This window comes from Osmia bicornis, chromosome 9 (genome assembly GCF_907164935.1).
Source record: "Osmia bicornis bicornis chromosome 9, iOsmBic2.1, whole genome shotgun sequence".
In the NCBI taxonomy this organism is placed as follows: domain Eukaryota; kingdom Metazoa; phylum Arthropoda; class Insecta; order Hymenoptera; family Megachilidae; genus Osmia; species Osmia bicornis.
The window spans coordinates 9,738,460-9,761,203 of record NC_060224.1 but is presented as its reverse complement, the minus strand read 5'-3'; the positions used below and the strand labels follow the sequence as shown (position 1 = coordinate 9,761,203).

The 22,744-nt window shown below is 38.1% G+C and overlaps 1 protein-coding gene across 1 annotated transcript in view; it reads right to left on the bottom strand.

Moving 5' to 3' along the window:
- LOC114880352 (leishmanolysin-like peptidase) overlaps positions 1-22,744 on the bottom strand; it is a gene marked incomplete at its 5' end in the record, with an annotated part of 296,152 nt that overhangs the window by 201,722 nt on the left and 71,686 nt on the right. The window contains one exon of the mRNA XM_046287191.1: positions 9,377-9,558. Within this exon, the coding sequence (XP_046143147.1) occupies positions 9,377-9,558 (182 nt within the window). The remainder of the gene's footprint in view (positions 1-9,376; positions 9,559-22,744) is intronic.

Genomic DNA, 22,744 nt, shown 5'->3' with positions numbered 1-22,744 from the left:
GAGGAGTGAGAGAGATCAAAGGAAAGAGCCGAAACGTATCGGTGTGACCAATACTAATTCAATTATAAAACTGTTTTATTTTTGACTTTTTTTACTGAAACTTTTACTAGCGCATTGGTGAAATTTTTCTGATTGAAATGATACCAAACACGATATAGTTTGATTGGGGCGAGGTTTGTTATGGGGCGCTGTGAAAAATCCAGGCGGGCGGCAGTCAAATCTTAGCGAAAAGGGGCAATCTCAACATTCAGAATGAGAGAAGGACAGCATGACTGTAGTGCGTCTCACTCAGCGTTCGGGCGATGTTGCCTTTTTCGCTTGCCTTCGCAGCACAGTTCGAGTGACGTAATCAAGCTGACGCTTGATTCTGGCTATAATTCCAGATCGGCAGCCTTTCTGCTTAGACGCCACCTTATAACTACTAGCTGAACTAAATTTGTCATGTAACTTGCTCTGTAGTATTCAGATAATGGCGGAACTCGTCTTTGGGAATGCTTTTACGGGAATACACTTTTCGTCCATATATGAGAAGATTTTGACCTAAATAAGGGTTCATTTGAAAGAGGAAGGTTCAATGCAGGGCGGTCTGGTCACCGTTTGAGTCACAGAACTGTTTTAGTGACCTAAAAAATACTTGGAATCTGCGGATGTATTTTGTTGATTCTTCCTCTACTTTGGACACTCATTTTATTAAATATCGACACAATCTCGTTGAACCATGACCAGTCCGCCCTGCATTGAACCTTCCTCTTTCGAATGAGTCCTCACCCATCCCCAAATCTTCTCATATAAGGACGAAAAGTGTATTCCCGTAAACCCCTTTTTAGGCCCATTTTTGCCGGTAATGTCGCCTCGCTGCATTACCCGTGTGTACCCCCTTAAACCACCACGTATGCCACGCTCTATGAAAAGTAGCATGTCGATATCTGTCAATAATTCTAATTCGATGCGCGTGTGCTTCAGCATTGCATCCCACGTAAAACCGGGCAAAGTATAGTAATATGCAGGATCCAATTTGTAACTTCTCAAACAGCTGCTACGAAGGTTTTCAAAAATATCGGCTAATCATAAAACCTCTGTTTTTAGATATAAATCGCTATATTCTCCAAGTGTTTTTATATTAAAACTGCACCAAACTTTTATTGCATGGTCATAATCCTGCTGTGAAACGGCACAGTCGCTTAGTTGATTATAAAATTTGTCACATGTCGGTAATGTCGTCTCGTTTAATTTCATATAGTCGGCAACATAATCGTATGGAAAGATGGCTTTTCGTGTAAGCAAATCGAATCTTATTTCGTTCAAAAAATTAAATGACCGTAATTAGTGACCGTAAAATCGTCATATCGTTTTTCCCTAAATACGAACTCAATTTATCTAAACTTGAATTTAAAAATTTGAATGAATCTATAAATTGAAACGAAATTTTATAACGTTTTAGAATCGTTGAAAATGAAATATGTTTTTCTTTTGTAATTGGCAAGACTGATATCGAGCCTTCGATAATCGTTGCCAATTCTTTTATTACAAAATGAGCATCGTATCCCGATAAGTTATGAAGCACTATCGGTATAAAATGTTTATTTTTATAATTTAAATTACATCCCTGATGAGCAGGTCCTCAGTAACGACCAATGAAATGGCAATGATCTCAAATTTTTGTTTCATCGATATCAAACGGTTTTTCGCAAATATAACAATGCGTTGCATTCATATAATTTTCTCTTTCATTATCCCTCAAATTTGTCATGGGCACAATATTATTAAATAACGGTGCCATTTTTTTTACAAGGTTCTCAAGTTCATGCACGAACCATGCAGCACAGTCAGGGCCCCGATACGCGCGATACTCGCACATCGATGCGTTGTACGAGCAGTGAAAATAATATCCCACACTGTATGCTTCGTGCTGCTGGTATGCATGGCAGTGTCCTTGATTGATGTTACTGTTAACCTTCTTAAGCAAGAATTCGAAATCGGCGTACACGATGAATGAATGACGTTCTCGGTGACAAAAATGATCAGACTTTATTATTTTATCCTCACTCGATGGTAGAATGATTGCACAGTCGTTCATCTTCATGCAGTCCTTCGTATGTTTCAATAACTTTTTTCCGCATAAAAGTAGTGAAGGCATCTGCATGTCAACAAAGTAACTGCATTAGTACAAAAAAACAAACGTATACACTAAAATAGATCGTAATGGCGCGATACAAACATGTAATAAATATAAGTTTTACTCTTATGTGTACTGAACTGGCTTGAAACAAGCCAGGAAAGATTTTTAATCACATTACGGTTGGGCGTTTCAAGCATCAGCAGGTTAACGTGACGAAATCTTTTGTTGGTGGTGAGTTGGAGCGGAGCACACCTTTTCACATTCAAGTCCCAGAAATACAGTAAAACTTGGATATATGCAACAGAAGTTTGTCTGGATATATGCAACATCGCTATCCCCTCCACTTGGGGGGATCCCCCTAAGCCGGACCGAGCTGCTCGGCGAGGAAACCGTGTAATATGATCCGACCGTAATATCGGTGTGACTAATACTAATTGAACGATAAAACTTTTTTATTTTTAACTTTTTCTTAATGAAACTTTTACTAACGCATTGGTGAGATTTTTCTGATTAAAATGGTACCAAACACGATATGATTTGGCTACATATGTATAAGGCAGGCCGTACACCAAAGATACATGAAACACGCAACATGCAACATGCAACACGTCGCATGTTGTGTACGAACGTAGAATAGGTAACGCGGCACGGTACAAACGATTTGTACGGACGCAGAATCGACACCTCGCTTGGATATATGCAACATTAAATGCCCAGAATCGACACCTCGCTTGGATATTTGCAACGTTTAAATGCCCAGAATCGACACCTCGCTTGGATATATGCAACGTTTAAATGCCCAGAATCGACACCTCGCTTGGATATATGCAACGTTTGAAACCCGAGTCGACGCCGCAACCGGTTTTCATTTCCAATCCTCCTTTGCTTTTCGCCAACTTTTAACATCAATTTTAGCAAGTAATTATAATTCAAACTATATCGTGTTTGGTATCATTTTAATCAGAAAAATTTCACCAATGCGTTAGTAAAAATTTCAGTAAAAAAAAGTCAAAAATAAAAAAGTTTTATAGTTGAATTAGTATTAGTCACACCGATACGTTTCGGCTCTTTCCTTTGATCATCGGACCTCTCTCTTTCCACCACTGTCTGTCCTTTTCTACGTTCACGCTTGGGTGCTCGTCGCGTGTAACCCGAGATTCGACACCTCGACTGGATATATGCAACGCCTGGGTCCCAATGTTTGTTGCATATATCCAAGTTTTACTGTAAACGTTTATCGAAACATCGTTTTGACGTTCAAATTTTGGTATTTGATTAAGGGTTATTGGAAATGCGATGCTCTCCAAATTTAAAACGGTGTCATAGTTGGGATACGATAATGGTCGATTTGCATTCACATGGACGGGATATGATGCTGCAACTATCGATCTGACAAAACACGTATCATCGTCAACTGTCACATTTACTAGCGCTCTTTTGTCCTTGATTGTTTTTGGTATGTCGATGTAACAACCAGCATGCATCGGATTGCATTTATTGATATTTAACATCAAATGCAGAATTTTCGATAACGCCCAACCGCTGTCCCGTTCCTGAAATTCTTCCATCAGTGTTAAAGTTAAGTTCACAACGTATTTGTCATACCAATCGTTCAAGTTCGATGTAGAAAATAATTGTTTATTTCTCTCACTGAAACTTTTCACATCACTTTTATTATTAACGATAAACTACCCATACAACACCGTATTCACTTTTATGCATGAATGATTTCAGAAAACTTCGCTAGATGTTGGAATACTATTGAGCATATAGACGTGGGTCGATATGCTCGGTGTTGATTATAATTCCTGTAGTTATCCGGTTATGGAAAGCTGATTCTACGTCCTCCCAGATAAGAGATGATGATGATGTATGTGATTCAGCATCTGTTCTCCCTTGACCTTCACCTACTTTTACAGATCCGTGTAACTCTGCTCTTAACGATTTAAATCTCGCTATCCTGGCTGTTAAACTATTTTTCAAACCAGTTGATAAGTCTTTTTCGAGTTGCAATCGCTCTATCATTAAATCAATGCATTGATTGCATTGCGCCAGACATGTGTCTCGGTCGTTGTTACTACTTATGGTTGCAATACGTTGTGTCAAAAGTTGTTCTATACAAGCAAGTTCGTTAAGTAATATTGCCTTTTGACCACTAGGATGATCATTGTCACGATATGTACAATGTTCTACGCAAGGTGTCGATTCTATCTTTGTATGCTTCTATATCTCGCCGTCCTTCGACTGATAAATCGTTTCCCATTTGTAATCGTTCGTCTATCAATTCGATGCACTGGTCACATTGCATCGCTATCACAACGCTCATCTTCGGTATTAATGTTTATCACCCGCTGCACCAATAATTCGATGATGCGTTCGAGTTCCCGCAGTAACATGGCTTCCATTTTTCTTTTCCACAAACGCGTTAAGTATCCTTGCACTTCTGATTGTCAAACTACATATGACACGCATTGCCGATTTCCTCCCATTTTTATTAAAGTGGGGCTGTCATTGACAAAGGTGTTTAATTACAGTTCACTCTGCAGCGTCAACAAAAAAAACCTCATTTCCAAGACGTAGAAATAATTCGTTCAAGGTCATGAGCAAAACCCCTACCTTCTATAGTCGCGAATTGCAGCGTCAGATTTGCTGCGCCAACAAAAAATCTCATTTCCAAGACGTAGAAAAAAAGTGGACGGGGTCTTGTCTTCCGATAAGAAGAAATAGTTCAAGGTCATGGGGGTAGGGGTGGGGTGGGGTGTCATATTTCTGCTGAGAGAGTGGGGTGGGGTGAGGGTGTCAAGTTTCAGTTTAAGGTCATGGGGTGGGGAGGAGGTATCATATTTCTGCTAACGGTGTCAAATTACTGCTGAGTCAGCAAAAAAAAATGCTGACGCCAGTGATTTAAAACCCGCATAGTATCACTACTTTGTCTCATCGATACAAATGCGACACAGATCTTCTAAGGAAAGCCTCGCCGTGTCATATTGCTTCCGGACTTGCTCCGAGGGGGAATCCCCCAGTGGTGGGGATAAATCGCGAACACTTAACGAATAGATCCTTTCGAACACTTATCGAGTCTTTACTGTACTTCGTAACATCTTCGCGACGTTATTGGTCTTCCTTTCCAACCTCAAACAGGAACTTGGACTGCTAGTTCGAGTGTCTGCGAGATCTGTTTCGCTTTCTACCTTTTTCTACATTCAGAAATAGGTCATGGTTCGTGGTCATAAATCTGTTATTCTCTGTAACCAAGAGTAACCGAGAGAGGCTCGTGTTGACCCTTTGAAGTCGCCGAACATAGAAAAGGACAAAGAGCGAAACAGATCTCACACATTCAAGCCGGCAGTCCCATTTGAAGTTGGAAAGGAAGACCAAGAACGTTGTGAAAACATTACGAATTAGTGCGGAATATTACATGTTTTTCATTTGTGTCCAGTGCAATAGCAATGTGACAGTGAATAAGAATGTGGTAATTATTTAAATTACGGACGGCACCTCCGATTTCGATGATTTTTAAATATGTTGTAGAAATCAACATTTTGAACAACTTTTGGTAATTATTTAGAAGTTTATTTTCCACTCCGATCTTAATAATTTTTGGATATGTGGTAGGAGGTGTAATTTTGAATACCATTTTCCTTTTGAAGTATGTGGCGGTCTCCTTTAGTTTTGGAAATGTTTGCAAAAAACTTTTGGTACTACTACAGGGAATTCGGCCCATGCGTAAGCATCGCTGAGAGCGCTCGGCGTTCTCATTGGCAAGCGGCAGCCGACCACTTATCTTTTGCTTAGACACGGGGAACGGAGTGGCTCCACTACATGGTGGCTCAAAAGACGAGACCGAGGCGACGTGGTTTTACTCGCCTTGGCGTGGGGTTGCACCACCGCCAAAGTCTTGGATCCGGGTAGGTGACACCAGGGTCCACGTGGGTGAAGGGTTCAAGTATCTTGGCCTCCACCTGGACAGCCACTGGCACTTTGAAAGGCATTTCGACCGTCTGGCCCCCCGATTAGACGGGGTAGCAAACGCCCTTGGGCGGGTGCTGCCCAATATCGGGGGGCCGAGCGAGAAGGTTCGCTGCCTTTATACGGGAATCGTGCGGAGCGTGGCCCTACATGGGTCGCCCATATGGGCCGAGGCCCTGATGGCGTCTCGCCGCAGCCAAGTTGTGCTGCGGCGAGTGGAGAGGAGGATAGCCATCGGTGTTGTGAGGGGATACCACACGGTCTCCCACGCGGCAGCGATGACGGTCTCGTACCTTTTAAGTACGAGGCGGAGGCCTGCGCCACGATCTTCTGGCGCTTGCGCGCCCTCCGCCAGGCTGGAGAAGACCCGCCAGAGCAAATGGTCGAACGGGAATGGAGCTGCCAGGCCCGACAAGATGCCCTGGACCGGTGGCGTCGCCAGGTTATTGTGAGCGGCGCCGCTGGCCAGCGAGCGGTCGGAGCGGTCCTGCCCGTCATTAAAAAATGGCGGGGCCGCGGCTTTGGTCGGATCATCTACCGGACTACACAAGTGCTCACCGGGCATGGTTGCTTCGGTGACTTCCTGTGCCGGATTGGTCACGAGGCGACGGCTATATGCCACCACTGCAGGGCGTGACGGGCCCGCGCAAACACTGGAGCACTGTCCAGTGTTTGCGCGGGCCCGTCACGCCCTGCAGTGTGAGTTGAGAGTGGATCTCTCGCCGGCGAGCATTCTGAGAAACATGCTCGCCGGCGAGGATCAGTGGAGGGATCCTTCTGTGAGGAGGTCATCACCTTGAAGGAGGGGACGCCGTCGGAGGAGGCCCCACGACAGCGCAGTTTAGCTGAGGAGGACGGGGCGGTGGGCCTCGATAACTCTGCCCACCGCCCCCAACAGCATGAGGGGGGAGCATCGGCTTCCCCCCTGTAAGGTAGATGTAGTGGGGGGAGGCTTCGACAGATTGGCGGCTCCTTTGTGGAGTCGTTGGGCCGCAGGTGACCGGGGCTAGGGCGGTCCGAGGAGTGGCCGGTGTCGGGTGTGGCCCCTGGCGTCGGCGGAGTTGGCACTAAGGGGGAGGGTCAAAGGTTAGACCCTCCACGGAGATGGGGCGTAAACGCTCCAAGGGTGGAGGGGTCCCGGTGTGTTCGACAGAGATTCCGGGGCCCTCCCTAACGCCCAGTGCAGGTCATCGTGGGGGTTTTAGCCGGTAAAAATCCGGCACTACCTCCGGCCCCTTCCCAGGGGAGCTGAGGGCGTCTTTGGAAGATTTCCCTCACGATAAAAGAAAAGGTTAAAGTAATATGCTGGTCACCGTCAGGCGACTAGATACACAAACTGGCATTCAAAATCATTAAAATTAGTTAAATTCGATTTTTAAGCCCACCCGTTACATATGTATATATACAGGGTGTCCCAGTTTTAACCGATCAAACTGAACCAGTATGTTCTATGAGTAAAAATAGGAAAAAAATGTTATATAAATATAGGTCTGAAAACGCTATATAAAAACGTTATAGCCTAAGCTTAATTAGCTTAATCATCATAACAGTACAGATATTTACACAATTCGATCTCTGCATTATCACGTTCAACTATTCCCAATAAACATAAATAAAAGTAATCATAATAGATTTCATTAATGCCTCCGACTTACTGTTACGTTCCGATGTACCAAGAATTCTCGCTATTAAGCTTAGGCTATAACTTTTTTATGAAGCGTTTTCAGACCTATGTTTATGTCACATTTATTTCCTATTTTTACTCATAGAACATACTGGTTCAGTTTGATCGGTTAAAACTGGGACACCCTGTATATTGGTGTCGATCGCCGTACTGCTGCCTACAAAAATAGTAGAAGAGCAGTGATCGCACACTAACGCGTAAGATGTAGCACGGACGGACACAAACAGACAGAATTCAATATATTAGTTTCGACAGTTTTTCGAAAATATCGCGAAAACTAAGGCCGAGCGGCGGTTATATGTATAGGAGAAAGTTGTTCAAAATGTTGATTTCTACACCATATTTATGAATCATCGAAATCTGAGTTGCCGCCCGTAATCTAAATAATTACCAAAAATGTTTATTCACCTGAAAGAAAATTCAATGAAAGGTGATAGTGACTGTGTGGTTGAGTGAGTTCAATGATCTCGTCTGGAGGTCAGCTGTTCTTCGTAATGAGTTCCCTCCTCGAATGTTCAGGATCGACCCAGTGACCCAGTGGGAATTATCTGCTTTTAGCGTAGCAGGTTAATTTAGGAACGAATGGGTAAGTTTCATTTCAATTGTTTTCAAATTTTTCATCACTAACGTAGCCTCCAATTCGAACGTTTATTAATTATTCCATTTCAAACATTTTTATTTGTTGTTTAGAATGCTTAGAATTTCCTTTTTTACATTATTACAGGCGTCAAGAGATTAGGTTCCGAATTCATTCTAAACAACGACTAAAAATGTTCAACCAGTTCAATTTTTTTATTGTGCTATATCAACGGGGTACCGAGTCGTTCATTCGCGACCTACGTCAAGCCCCGCTTTCCTAGCCGACGCTGCCGTCGCTGAGCCCGTTCGCTATGCGCGCTCTGATTCGCCAGTGTTTTTTCTTAATATTTCAAAAACGAAGCTTCAAACAACATTTTCGGAAAGGAAAATGTTGTTCAGAATCACCCCAGCTACCACCCCTTCGTGAGACCAACGCGAATTCTGGGGCACCCTGTATTGTACAATTATGAGTTTTGTTATGTGTAGTACTGACTTTAAATTATAAAATTAGATTAGTTATGCTAACATTTTTTATCAAATTCTAAAATTATTTTTCTTAAAAACAACATTCAAAGATTCAAAGATGACAAACCAATAAGTGTATTTGAAAACAATATGTTTTATGTCTTAAATGCAAGCTATAATAGTTATAAGCCTAGATATAATGAGATTATGTTATATGTTTAAAGAAATGAAAACTATTGGCTTTGAGTTAAGTGAAGAATACATAGGTACACTCGGTTTGATATGGTATGATCTGATAAAATATGATATGGTCATAAGTTAGGCATAAAACCAACACATCTATTGATGTGACGACACCCAATGGCGTACGGATGAAAATGTCAACACCTTGGACACAGCGAGAAAAACTAATTTTGATTTTATATCCTATGACTTTGATTGAGGCTCAAGGTTCTTATCTCTCGAAAACTTTTATTTAGGTGTACGAATTTGATGTCCACTTGCACTTAAACAATTTTATGACCGTATTATATTTCCGAAATGGAGTATAATTAATTTACCGATCTAACGCTTCTTCTTGTTGACAATGTGCTGCATAAGCTACGGTTAATCCTTTATGACATCTTTTGGTTTGCATTGCAGACACATAAAAGACAAAATCAGCACCGTCTATTCCTGGACCGGCCTTACTTCCTTCTGCTATTCTACAGTCATGTCCTGTTGCGTTACACGTTCTGCAAACCTGTAAAATTAGATAAATACATTGTAGATTTAAATTTCAGATTTTAAATACTTATACTTTCAGGTTTTAAATACTTTAAGTATCTGATTTGGTGAGATTAATAGCATCAAATCAGGTTCTTAAAAAATCACGGCACAATAAATTAAACTTACAGAATGATAAGGTAGCAATCAACTTTATAGAGGAAGACAAATACTGCACTGTAATATTTTTGAACATAGAAGAGCCTTCAAAAAGTTCAGCGCAAAGAATTACTATCAAAGATTCTACAGGGTGATCCTCGCACTAGTAGACTCAAAGGGAGTGCTGCCACAAAAGCACGAAGAGGCCGAAGACCTTTTTCTGTCATCGATACCTCGACGGCGATGTCTCGTGCAACTGAGAAAATCTGTGTAACGGAAAGGAAAATCCCATCCCATTTAAATATCGTGGAGAACAGAGTAAGACTTTCCTTTCCGTTATATGTATCTTCACGCACACGACCGTCTCAGCTGCCGGAGACATCGCCATCAGGATATCGATGACAGAAAAGAAACATGGGCGTCTTCATGCTATTGTGACAGCACTGCTTTTGAGTCCATTGGTGAGTGAATCAACCTTTATGCCCGCTGCCTTATATTCGACTGCCAAATACACAGACAGAAGTAAGTAAAAGAAGGTTATGTCGGGGCGCCAAATCGATAGATTTGGCGATAGAAGTAACGGTTATATGACGTCATATAGAACTATCTATACTAATACAAATTGTGTACACCATATGAGAGTTAGTGGTGTGGTGTAGCAGGGAATAGTTAGGGGGCATACGCTACGGAACGCATCGACAAAATTTATCCTAAAACTCAGGAATGTAGCTCTCTCAATGAAACTTAGAATAATCTGTGTTGTAACGTTATCTAAAAAGGAAGGACTGTTAACCTTCGCAATTGATTAATCAATCAATATATGAAATTGCGAACGGTCTCGCCTTTGAATGTAGTTATACTACAATGTTATAGTGCAATTTTGATGTTGAGGATTGATTGCAAATTTTGATGTTGCAAACTTCCTCTGCTATACTGAAGCAATTGAACGGTGCATCAAGCTCATTACTGAGGCTGCAAGGAAGATACATAGAAGTAATAACAGAGATGAATTCATAAAGGCACTTCCTTCCATATGCTCATATTTAAAAATAAATCCCAATTTATAAAACAATTGGATACCAAGTAAAGTATATCATCGCCTTTTACATAGTTGGTGAATAAGCTATGAGTAGTTTCTTACAGTAAGGTGTTAACTAACTAACAAGGAAAGGCCGCGAAGTGTCCCCCTCCGATTTTGATGAAACTTCGTACATTTGTTAAGCAGGTAAAAATAAGGACACGTATTTTTTTATATCGGCTGAGACGCGACTTTAAGGGGTGAAACCACCCCTCAAAGTTTCGACGTGAAACTGCTATCTCGAAAACTAAAGAAGATACGTGAAAACTTCTAATGGGCGGATTTAATGGTTTTTTATATACAATAATATGGCGTTAACAGATTGTCGAAAATACTATTTGTTTATAACAAAAAAAATGTTTATAACATTATTTTACACCTTATTTAAATTTATGTAATGACAAAAAATGTAGAGCATTTATTCCAAATCCATTGATATATATGTTTATGAAATTCTCTCCTACAGTTCCGCAGATTTTTATTATTTATGACTCGCGCGTACGCCCGCTGAGTCAGCGCGTGATACTTTCATCGTATCTGACGTTATACACTGATGTTATTTATCCGCATAAGTGGAAAAAAACTATTTTTATAACATATAATGGTTAAGTTTGTTAAATTTGTATCGCATGACATAAAATAATTAAAGGTATACATACTCCAGGGTGGATGTATGAAATTGATAATTTTAATATGCAACAAAGAATTTGAATAACTTAAAGAACATAGTCGTGACAAAAATGATACTCTTCGAAGAAATGCTTCAAATATAAAAGCTTTCGGCACCGAGCACAGGTAATAATAGCCATATGTGGTTCATTTTCAGATTGATAGTCAATACTTCTAATTGTTTATTATCTGATACAGCTTTTCCCATATGTCCACTACAGTATTCACTCAACGAATGGAATAGTAAAGCGATTGTTTATAAAACATTTACTTTAAAAATAAAAATATCTTGTAATCTTTGTGACCTTCGCTCTTATAGTCTTATAAATTTTTATTATTTATATACGGAACTCTCACCAATCAATTCCATCCACTACGCATAGCTACATTATACAACCTACAATATCTACAAGCGGAAAACTGCTATCTCCTCTTTTCGTCGTGTTAAAGGAAACATCTGGAGAGTTTGGACTTAGGGAACAACAAACTATGTTTAAACCAACAAACATTTTGGCCACCGCGTCAACATCTGGAAAACTGACCAACGAACATTTTAAAATTTGGTTAAAAGAAGTTTACTTTCCTAATACAAACGAGAAGACTGCTTTACTATTAGATTCTTGGAGTGACCATTTTAGTCGTAGTATTGTGGAAGCTACACCGGAAAATAAAGAATTAGTAGTATTTATGATTCCAGCAGGGACTACAAAATATTTACAACCATTAAACGTGTACGGATTTCGTGTATGGAAAAATTTTGTTCGCCGGTTTTCAGACACAGTCATCCTATTACATTACGAGATTAATCTCCACACGAGGGACTGTTAAATCAGCAATAGTCCTAACAATAGATCATAATCGTCTCCTCCAGAATTTGATACAAATTTAATAAAATTAACCATTGTATGTTATAAAAATAGTTGTTTTCCACTTATGCGGATAAATAACATCAGTGTATAACGTCAGATACGATGAAAGTATCACGCGCTGACTCAGCGGGCGTACGCGCGAGTCATAAATAATAAAATTCTGCGGAACTGTAGGAGGGAATTTCATAAACATATATATCAATGGATTTGGAATAAAATGCTCTACAATTTTTGTCATTACATAAATTTAAATAAGGTGTAAAATAATGTTATAAACATTTTTTTTGTTATAAACAGATGGTACTTTCGACGATCTGTTAACGCCATATTATTGTATATAAAAAACCATTAAATCCGCCCATTAGAAGTTTTCACGTATCTTCTTTGGTTTTCGAGATAGCAGTTTCAGGTCGAAACTTTGAGGGGTGGTTTCACCCCTTAAAGTCGCGTCTCAGCCGATATAAAAAAATACGTGTCCCTTATTTTTACCTGCTTAACAAATGTATGAAGTTTCATCAAAATCGGAGGGGGACACTTCGCGGCCTTTCCTTGTAAGACTATTATGCTTCCTATTTGTGAAAATTTTAAAGAGGAGACCCCTTTGAGGCTTATTTTGAATCGATTTAAACGCCGTTGTAATGAAACAAGCATTAACGCAAATATACAATTAGTAAATTGGATATTTGACGATGTGACATCTAACATCATTATGCAGAATAATAAACGAGAAGTGAGAAAGCACAGTTGTCAAAACGATGTTTGCCACATACAGGTAATCCTAGACTTACGACGCGCCGGTTCGACTTACGACCTTGTGTTTGCTTTTTTCATATATGTGCATATTTCATAAATGAGATCGGTAGGGATAGCGTAGCAATTAATCGTATGCATCAGATGACAATGGAGGGCATGTAAATAACTTTAATTTACATAATATATATGTATTGTTATTATACATAATTGGATATCATAATTTTGAATAAAAATTGAACTATGAATTTAAATTTTGTATCTACTAATCTTTTTGTTGTTATTTTTTGTTTTTTCTTTTATGAAACACGTCTTACTACCTACTTGACTTACGATCGATGCGATGTCTATGAACCTATCTTGGTCCTAAATCGAGGAATACCTATACATTGCAATTAGGTATAACCCGCTAGTCCCTCGCGTATCTGGAGCCCGTGTCAACACAACTGTAATGTAAATGAATGAAAAAGAAAGAGACGCCGTGATCGCGACAATCGGCAAAAATCAAACCTTGATCACTTCTTTCTCTTTTTAACTCGTGATCCTCTTTTACTTCTGATGGTTAGAGCCCGTGCCGATACAACATTACGTATTGTTGAGGGAATGTGCGCGCAGCTAAAATGTGCGACCCATGGACTTTCTATAAGAAAATTGAAACCTCTGTAACTTTTGACTCCGACAACTTAGACGCACAAACGCAAGAGTTTTGAACTAATCTCGACGAGACCTGTCTAACGACGTATCTAGAGACGCGGTAACGTCTCGACGCCAAGTTACATATTCGACACTTTGTATTTACATATGTCCACTGCTGCTATCGCGTATCTTTTATTCGTAAACCGACTATTCCAACCTTACTAGAAACTTATTTCATTAATATTTTATCACGCCTGCAATATTTTCTAAATTTAAAGGCATTTTTCTTATGTAAACCGCATATAAGTTTCCGAATAAGACCAAATTCAATAAAATTGGCCCACGTATGACAGAGATATCGTAATATCATCATGTGTATCATACCATTTTTCTTCTGATTCTTCAACCAAATTTTCGTCGACATAATACATACAGGGTGTCCCGGAACTCGCGTAACTGCCAGAAATAGGGGATTGCTGGGGTGATTTTGAACAACTTTTTCCTTTACCAAAATGTTGGTTGAAGTTTCGTTTTTGAGTTATTAACGAAAAACACTGGCCAATCAGAGCGCGCGTAGAGCGCGCGCTGAACCACGCTTGTGGTTGTGAACAAACGCATTGGCACAGCATGGGTATCAAGGGAAGCGTACTGTAACGTCCCGAAGTGAGTACGTCACTGCACCGACGTAAAGGGAGAGCGGTTTCCTCAGAAGGCGACTCGTATATTTGGTTAGGGATGCAGGTTCGTGTGGTGTGCGGTTAAGGAGTAAAATCCTAACGTTAATACCCTTCATATAGTTAATTTATTAAAGATTGAAAAGTTTGGTTAATTAGCAAGATATTAATTAATTAGTTTCCTTTACAATGATTCCGCCCTAAGGAGAAATATAAGAGAGAATAATATGATTAATATTACAACGAGTCCGCGCTAGACGAGAATATAAAGAAAATATTATTATTCAACGTAGTTGAATATTATAATACTCGACTTATTCTAAAGGTACGGCTATCATTCTGTTTAATTGATGAATAATCTGATTAATTGAAAATAACTATAATCAATGACTTGTACAGTGCCGACAGACACTATTAAAGAAGTAATCTCTACAGGGGGCTGATCGGTTTCTTGCAATGCTAGACCTGTGTACTGAAAGGCCGCATTCAAGGAGCTTCCGCTTTCGCTCGCTCGTTAAGCTTGATTGCGAATCTGATACGTAAAAGAACCGTTTTTGCGAACCGTGAGTAGAGTACCCCAGGTCTATCGATTTATTCGTACTTGTTTCTGATATAAAATGAAGAATTAACTTGGGTTCTCTCTGCAGCTGTTGCTCTACCTAACAACGAAGGTTTTTTAGGTGTCCGCCATCGATGGTTCTGATTTTTGGATATGTTTTAAAGGACCGAAAAATAAGGTATACGTATTTTTTTATTTTTGTCCGTTTTCATATTTAGGGGGTGAAACGATCCCCTAAAGTTTCGGCTACAATAGGCTATCTCGGAAATTATCATAGATAGAAGAAAATTTTTTGAAGGAAAAGTTTCATGGTTTTTTATGAGCATATAACAGCTGGTCATAAATTTTGTAAAAAATAATTTGTTTATAACAAAAAATTTGTTTATAACATTATTTTAAAAGTAATCACAATTTACATAATAACAAAAAAGAACATAAATTTGTTTCTGAATCCATTGATGTATTATATGCTAGGTTTGCCTCTTACATTTTTGCATATTTTAAAATTAAATATGCACACTGACAAGGGACATTACCCAATCGACACACGCCGATTTTGATGCACTTTGAGTATGATATAGAACTCAAAAAAATATTTGACACGTATTTTTTTTTATCGGCCATCGTCCATGCTGAAGGGGTGAAAATAGCCCCCAAAGTTGGGGTTGCAAAACACATTTTCTTGAATATCTCAGGAACTGTAATTGTATCCGAAAAATTCCGAATGGAATTTGTGTGTTTTTGAACAGCAAATTTTTCTATGTAGCCACCTTTTTGATAAATTTATTTGTTTAAAAAATATATTGAAAAATAATCTATTTTTGTCATTTTTTATAGTAAAATGTTCATCTAGTTTCATAAAAATTTATACAAGTAAACTATACATCTTGACAAAGAATGCGGATAAATTGGAATGTTTAAGTTCGCCGTCATAGTAAATATTATTACGTTGCAAGTTGTACTCACATCTCGACTCTGCTGGCCCTCTATAGCGATGTCTACGTTTCATTTTGATATAAATTTGTGTAATATTATTCAATTAATTTACACTATGGTTTGTTAATCGCTTTATGAGTAAGCATGGCAAATAAAAGTAGTGGCAATCCCCATCGTAAAAGAGGTAAATACGACAGACCTGAGGAATCTTGCTGTACGTTTATTTTTATACCCCGCTGTATATTTAATCCTATCCTCAAAAGTAATGAATGATGAGTGACAACATAAAAGCAGAATCTTTACTTCAGAATATAAAACGCAAATGTAAATTAGCTAGCCAACAAAAGGAATATTAACTAGAAAATGCTGCAGTTAAATGAATTAGTTTATAATGGGTACATCTGGAACTACAATTTGAAAAGTTAACGCGGTGCGTTGTATTGTTCGAAAAACTCATAAAGTAATTAAAGAATGCAGAAATTCAGTCATACATTTCTTTCAGCTCACGATCGTTTATTACCCCAGCAGGGTGCTCCCAATTTCTATTCCGCTACCTGCTTGTTTTGCACTCATTTTTATGGCTAAAAGTTTCACCTTTTACCAAGCTAGGTAAAACGTTTCACCAATCACAACATTTTACACACAGACTACCCACATTTTTGGTCCTCCAATGACAGTGCTTGTTTGTCACCTAACGGCTATGGAAAACCAATTCGGTAAAGTTTTCACTGATTAACAGGTTCAGATTCTTTTCGACTGTTGTCCGAGTATCATACATTCTGTTCCAGTGTAGTTCGAAACAAACAGTGGATTCATGCTTTGTAGAATTGTGATTAAAACAAGTGCCCGTAATCTAATCATTTATTCGAAATAGTTATTTAACTTAAATTTAATTTTGCTCGTGCAAAACTACCTTCATTTACTTAATTTTTAAAAATAATAATATTTCCTATTCGTTATTCAAGAAATCAATTACATTAAAATGAAAGTAAATCCCATAAATGTTATTAAAATTCTAATAGATTCATATAATTATGAAAATAGTAGTGCTCACACACCGGTAAATGCAAAAGAAGTTGAGTTAGCTGAAATTATGAGTGACTTAATTGACAGACAAATGCAGGTTGGTTACACAGAAATTGAAACAGAACAAGAGTTATTATTTGAAGATCATGTACACGAGGATCAATTTTCATCGTCGGTACACGAGCTAGATTCAAGTGCATTAGTGCCATTACAAATCAGTGGGACTTCATCCAGTTCACCTGAGGACACTCCAAATGAGACGGAACGTGTACCTGCTGATATGGAATATAAAAAAAGTGCTGTGGACTTTTGAAAGAGTGGGAAAAAGAGGAAATTATCGTTCGCGACTGTGCATAAAAGATATAAAAAGTTGAAGAATCGTAAACAGTTGTATCAATGGGAAGAACAAATTAGCTGTGGTGGATCTCGATTGGATAAATTAGAACAAATTGCGGAAAAAGTATTAGAAAAATTTATTCTAGCGCGAAATAGGAAAATTGTGATACACGATATCGATTTAAAACGTTGGGCGTTACAGGAACAGCAAAAACTTAACGTGGCTGGATTTAAAGCATCGCAAAAGTGGTTGTGGAAATTTAAACAATCTAATAACATTGTTTCTAGAAAAACTACTAAATTCATCACCAGAAATTATAGCGAACATTTAGCTGATATAAATGAAAAAGCCAATGAATTTGTAGCGCATGTACAGCAATACTTTCAAAATCATGGTGCTGAAAACATATTCAATTCTGACCAGAGCGGATTCCAGTTAGAAATGCACACTAGCCGTACCCTTTCGTGGAAAGGCGAAAAACGTACAGAATCAATCATACAGTCCTCATCGGCCATAACACATAGCTACACTATACAGCCAACAGTATCAGCAGATGGCCAACTCTTGTCTCCACTGTATTTGGTACTGAAAGAAACAAGTGGCCGAATTGGACCTCGTGTACGTCGTTCAATATTCACAGCGCCTAATATTGTTATGGGAGCATCAACGTCAGGAAAGTTGAACAAAGACTTATTGAAACAATGGTTGGAACAGGTGTTCTTTCCGAACACGACCGAAAACAGCATTTTGCTGCTTGATGCATGGACCGGATACGATGAAAATTTAAATAAAGCTGTTACCGTCTTAACTATTCCAAAAAACACCACGGGACTTATTCAGCCTTTAGATGTGTATGGCTTTAGAATCTGGAAAAATTTTGGACGGAAACTTTCGGATCTAGTAATCATATTAGATTTAGAAATTAATTTACATGCGCGTGATACGATTATAAAGATGCAGTCGTTAACACATAATCAGTTCTCTGCACCTAGATATAGAGAATTGTTTAAATATGCCTGGTTTCGATGTGGTTACACGGATAGCAGGCCAGAACATTTTGAAAACCCAGTAGATTTTTGTTTCAATCAACAAGAATCCCTGAATTGTTCAGATTGCGCAGAAATTGTTGTGCTGAAATGTTCGTGGTGTCGACGGCATTTGTGTTTCACACATTTCTTTGAGAGTTTTCATTATTGTGACCATTATATAAACTAATATAGAATTGCACAGATGTATAAAAAATTTATTTTTATTTACTTTCATATTTCTTCTACTTCAAAAATATTTGGAATGCACTATTAATATCAGCTATCGCTTCCTTAAAATAACAACTTTTTAAGCACTTTTTTCAGCACTTTTTAAAATGAAAAAACTAGTCCTTCTAGGGGGTACCAAAATCAGTTCTTTTTAGAACTAATAACATCAGCTCTTCTCAGGGCTACCATACTCTTCTAAACGTGGCGCAATTTTAAAGGAACAACTACTCCTATTTCAATAAACCACTGGCATTCCCCACGCCTGTCGTATTTACCTCTTTTACGATGGGGATTGCCACTACTTTTATTTGCCATGCTTACTCATAAAGCGATTAACAAACCATAGTGTAAATTAATTGAATAATATTACACAAATTTATATCAAAATGAAACGTAGACATCGCTATAGAGGGCCAGCAGAGTCGAGATGTGAGTACAACTTGCAACGTAATAATATTTACTATGACGGCGAACTTAAACATTCCAATTTATCCGCATTCTTTGTCAAGATGTATAGTTTACTTGTATAAATTTTTATGAAACTAGATGAACATTTTACTATAAAAAATGACAAAAATAGATTATTTTTCAATATATTTTTTAAACAAATAAATTTATCAAAAAGGTGGCTACATAGAAAAATTTGCTGTTCAAAAACACACAAATTCCATTCGGAATTTTTCGGATACACCTAACAGTTCCTGAGATATTCAAGAAAATGTGTTTTGCAACCCCAACTTTGGGGGCTATTTTCACCCCTTCAGCATGGACGATGGCCGATAAAAAAAAATACGTGTCAAATATTTTTTTGAGTTCTATATCATACTCAAAGTGCATCAAAATCGGCGTGTGTCGATTGGGTAATGTCCCTTGTGAGTTGCATTGAACTTGTCGCAGTGAAGTTGGCTACAAATTCACTAACACATTCAGGCCGCGTCGGTGAGTCGATCTCGCCCATCGGCTCACCGACGCGGCGTGAATGTGTTAATGAATTTGTAGCCAACTTCACTGCGACAAGTTCAATGCAACTCAGTGTACATATCGCGCACATACGCCGGGTCGCGGTCATACCAGATATGGATGTACGGTTAATATCCATTACGATATCTAGCGTTTACCATGTATACTAGGCATAAACACAGTTATTTAAAGCTTACAATATTAATAAAAATGATATTAGTACATATCTACGTATTAATATGCGATACAAATGGTAAGGAATATAATAAATGTAAATTAATTTCCGGTACTAGTAACATGATTGGTGCAATTATATTTCACGTGTATGTTAGGTATGCATATGTGGTATAAATTTATAATCTGAAGCTTTTATAAGATACATGCAGTTTACAAAATGGTTTATTTAATATTCATATTTGTCGCAGAAATGATATTCATGGAAAAAATGTTTTAAACAAAATGCTTTCTTACACCAAGAGCATCTAATCGGTACTTCATCACAGAGTGCACATTTCATTTGTGTGTTCTGTTCGAAAGCAAAATCTACAGGATTCACAAAATCTCCTGATTTTTTTTCTGTGTATCCACTTTTGTACCAAGCATACTGGAATAGATTTTTATATCTTGGTGAAGATAGTTGATTGTGTACAAGTGATTGTAACTTAATTATATTATTTCTTAAATGAAGATTAACATCGTAATCATGTAACAGCACATCATCGGATAAACGCCTAACATAATTCTTCCACACCCTAAATCCATAAACATCTAGAGGTTGGATTCGGCCAGTGGTACCTTTTGGTATCATCTTAATTATAATTTCTTTACCCGTTGGTTTCGCATTATGTACATCTTGTTCACAGTGTCCACTCTAAGAGTCTAAAAACAACACAGACGCTGTTTTAGTATTAGGAAAAAAGACCTCTTCCAACCAGATTTTGAAATGAGCTTCAATATTAAATTGAAATCTTTAGTAATTATGCACATGTGTATTGATAGTTATCAATCAAAGATAATTTGAAGGTATTGGTTACCAGAAGTGAGTTTTCCAGATTTTGATACAGTCACGTACACATTAGTCGGTTTGAATAATGTTTTCTGAACTATTGGTCCAAATTGTCCAGTTGCTTCTTGCAAAACCATAAAAAGGGGCGACAACAATCTTCCATCAGCAGTTATTGTTGGTTGTATTGTGTAACTATGCGTTGTTGAAGGTACAGATTGTACAACACACTCTATTTTCTTTTGGAATTTCACCGCTAAAGTTCGTCCAGAATGTACATCTAATTGAAATCCACTCTGGTCTGAATTGCACATATTTTCATCTCCGTATCTCGTAATCAAAGGGTTTACTTCATTGACAAAGTCCGTAGCTTTAACTTTCAATACGTCATCGTCTTCTATTGTCTTTCGTGTTACAAATTTTGTTATTTTTCGAGAAACAATACGATGAGCTTTTTTAAAATTATACAGTCATGATTTGGAAGCTTTAAATGTCATATGATCGTTACCTTGTTCTTTATATGCTTGCAAAGCCCATCGTCGAATATTTCTATCATGCAATATATAACCGGATTCAATAGCTTTTCTCATATTTGTTATCACGAACTCGGAAATTTGAGCCAATCTTTCTTTTTTAGTTCCACTTGTTTCAATTTGATGAGCCCATCTTTGTAATTGTCGTTCAGAAGAAACAAGTCTAAAATTATGTTGAACGGTAGCAAGTTTACGTCTTTTTTCTCCCTCTGTCCAAAACGCAACTGTTTTCCGCTTGTAATCGACATCAACGTATTCATCACGCTGTGAACACACTCCAGTATATGTCTTCCCAGACCAATTTTCGTCTGCATCATCTTCTTCAACAGCCTCAACCTCACATTCTTTAAATTGATCCAAAAAGTCCAATGACGATTCTTCAGAAACTTCAATTTCATTAAATGCAAATATGTTATCGAGCAACATTTTTTGAATGGCTTCTTTCAATTGTGCTTCCTCTCTTGTTATAGGTGTATCCATTAGGTATATCGTTTGAAATGTTGTTAATAACAACAGTGCTAACTGTATCCGACTTACGCCGAATTGTACCTGAGTGTGGTCGAAACCAGACTAATTTGCTCAGATTTTGCTGAGCAAGCGCTTTTTTTTCTATATAGACTTTTGTCTATGGGAATTCCCGGACTTTGGACTCCCGGTACGTGCATCGCGAGTATCGTTATCCCGCTCAAGCAAGCTTAATTACTCTTATTACTAACGCGAGCGTGCACGCCATCTAATGCTATAAAGTTTTACTATAATACAATAATTATAGACTAAACATTATTTAAATATTATTACTATTTTAATATTATGATTTATTCTTAAACTAAGTTACCGCTGGGACGTTACAGTACGATAAATGTTAATCGTACTTCGTCTTAAATTGAAAACGACGTGGAACTACTGATTGCTCATGAACAACGAATAAAATAATGAATCGTTCATGTAGAATGAATAAATCTTTTATTCGATGTTCGATATGGATAAAAAAAATACTTTGCCTTTACTTTTGAAAAAGATGAGAAAAACCAATACACGTCTTAGAAATCAAAATAAGTTTGCAAACAATAAAAAAAGGATTGAATGTAAATGAAACTTACCCGTTCGTCTGTAAATGACCAAGCTGCAATGAAAATAGTTTGCAGTCACTGGGTCATTGTGTCGATTCTGAACATTCGAGGAGAGAACACATTACGAAGAATAGCTGATCTCCAGACGAGATTATTGAACTTACTCAACCACACGGTCATTATCACCTTTCACAGAATTTTCTTTCTGGTAAATAAACATGTTTTTTCACTGTCACGTTGCTATTGCACTGGACACAAATGAAAAACATGTAATATTTCGCACTAATTCGTAACGTTTTCAGGACGTTATTGGTCTTCCTTTCCAACTTCAAATAGGACTGCCAGCTTGAATGTTGCGACGTCTTTTTCGCTCTTTGTCTTTTTCTACGTTCGGCAATAATCAAAGAAGACGAGTCTCTCTCGGTTACTCTCGATTATCGAGAATAACAGATTTATGGCCACGAACCATGGCCTATTTCTGAATGTAGGAAAAGATAAAAAGCGAAACAGATCTCGCAGACGCTCGAGCTAGTCCAATTTGAAGTTGGAAAGGGCGACCAATAACGTCGTGAAAACGTTACGAAGTAGTGCGGAATATTACATGTTTTTCATTTCTGTCCAATGCAATAGCAACGTGATAGTGAATAAAAATGTTTATTTACCTGAATGAAAATTCTGTGAAAGGTGATAGTGACCGTGTAGTTGAGT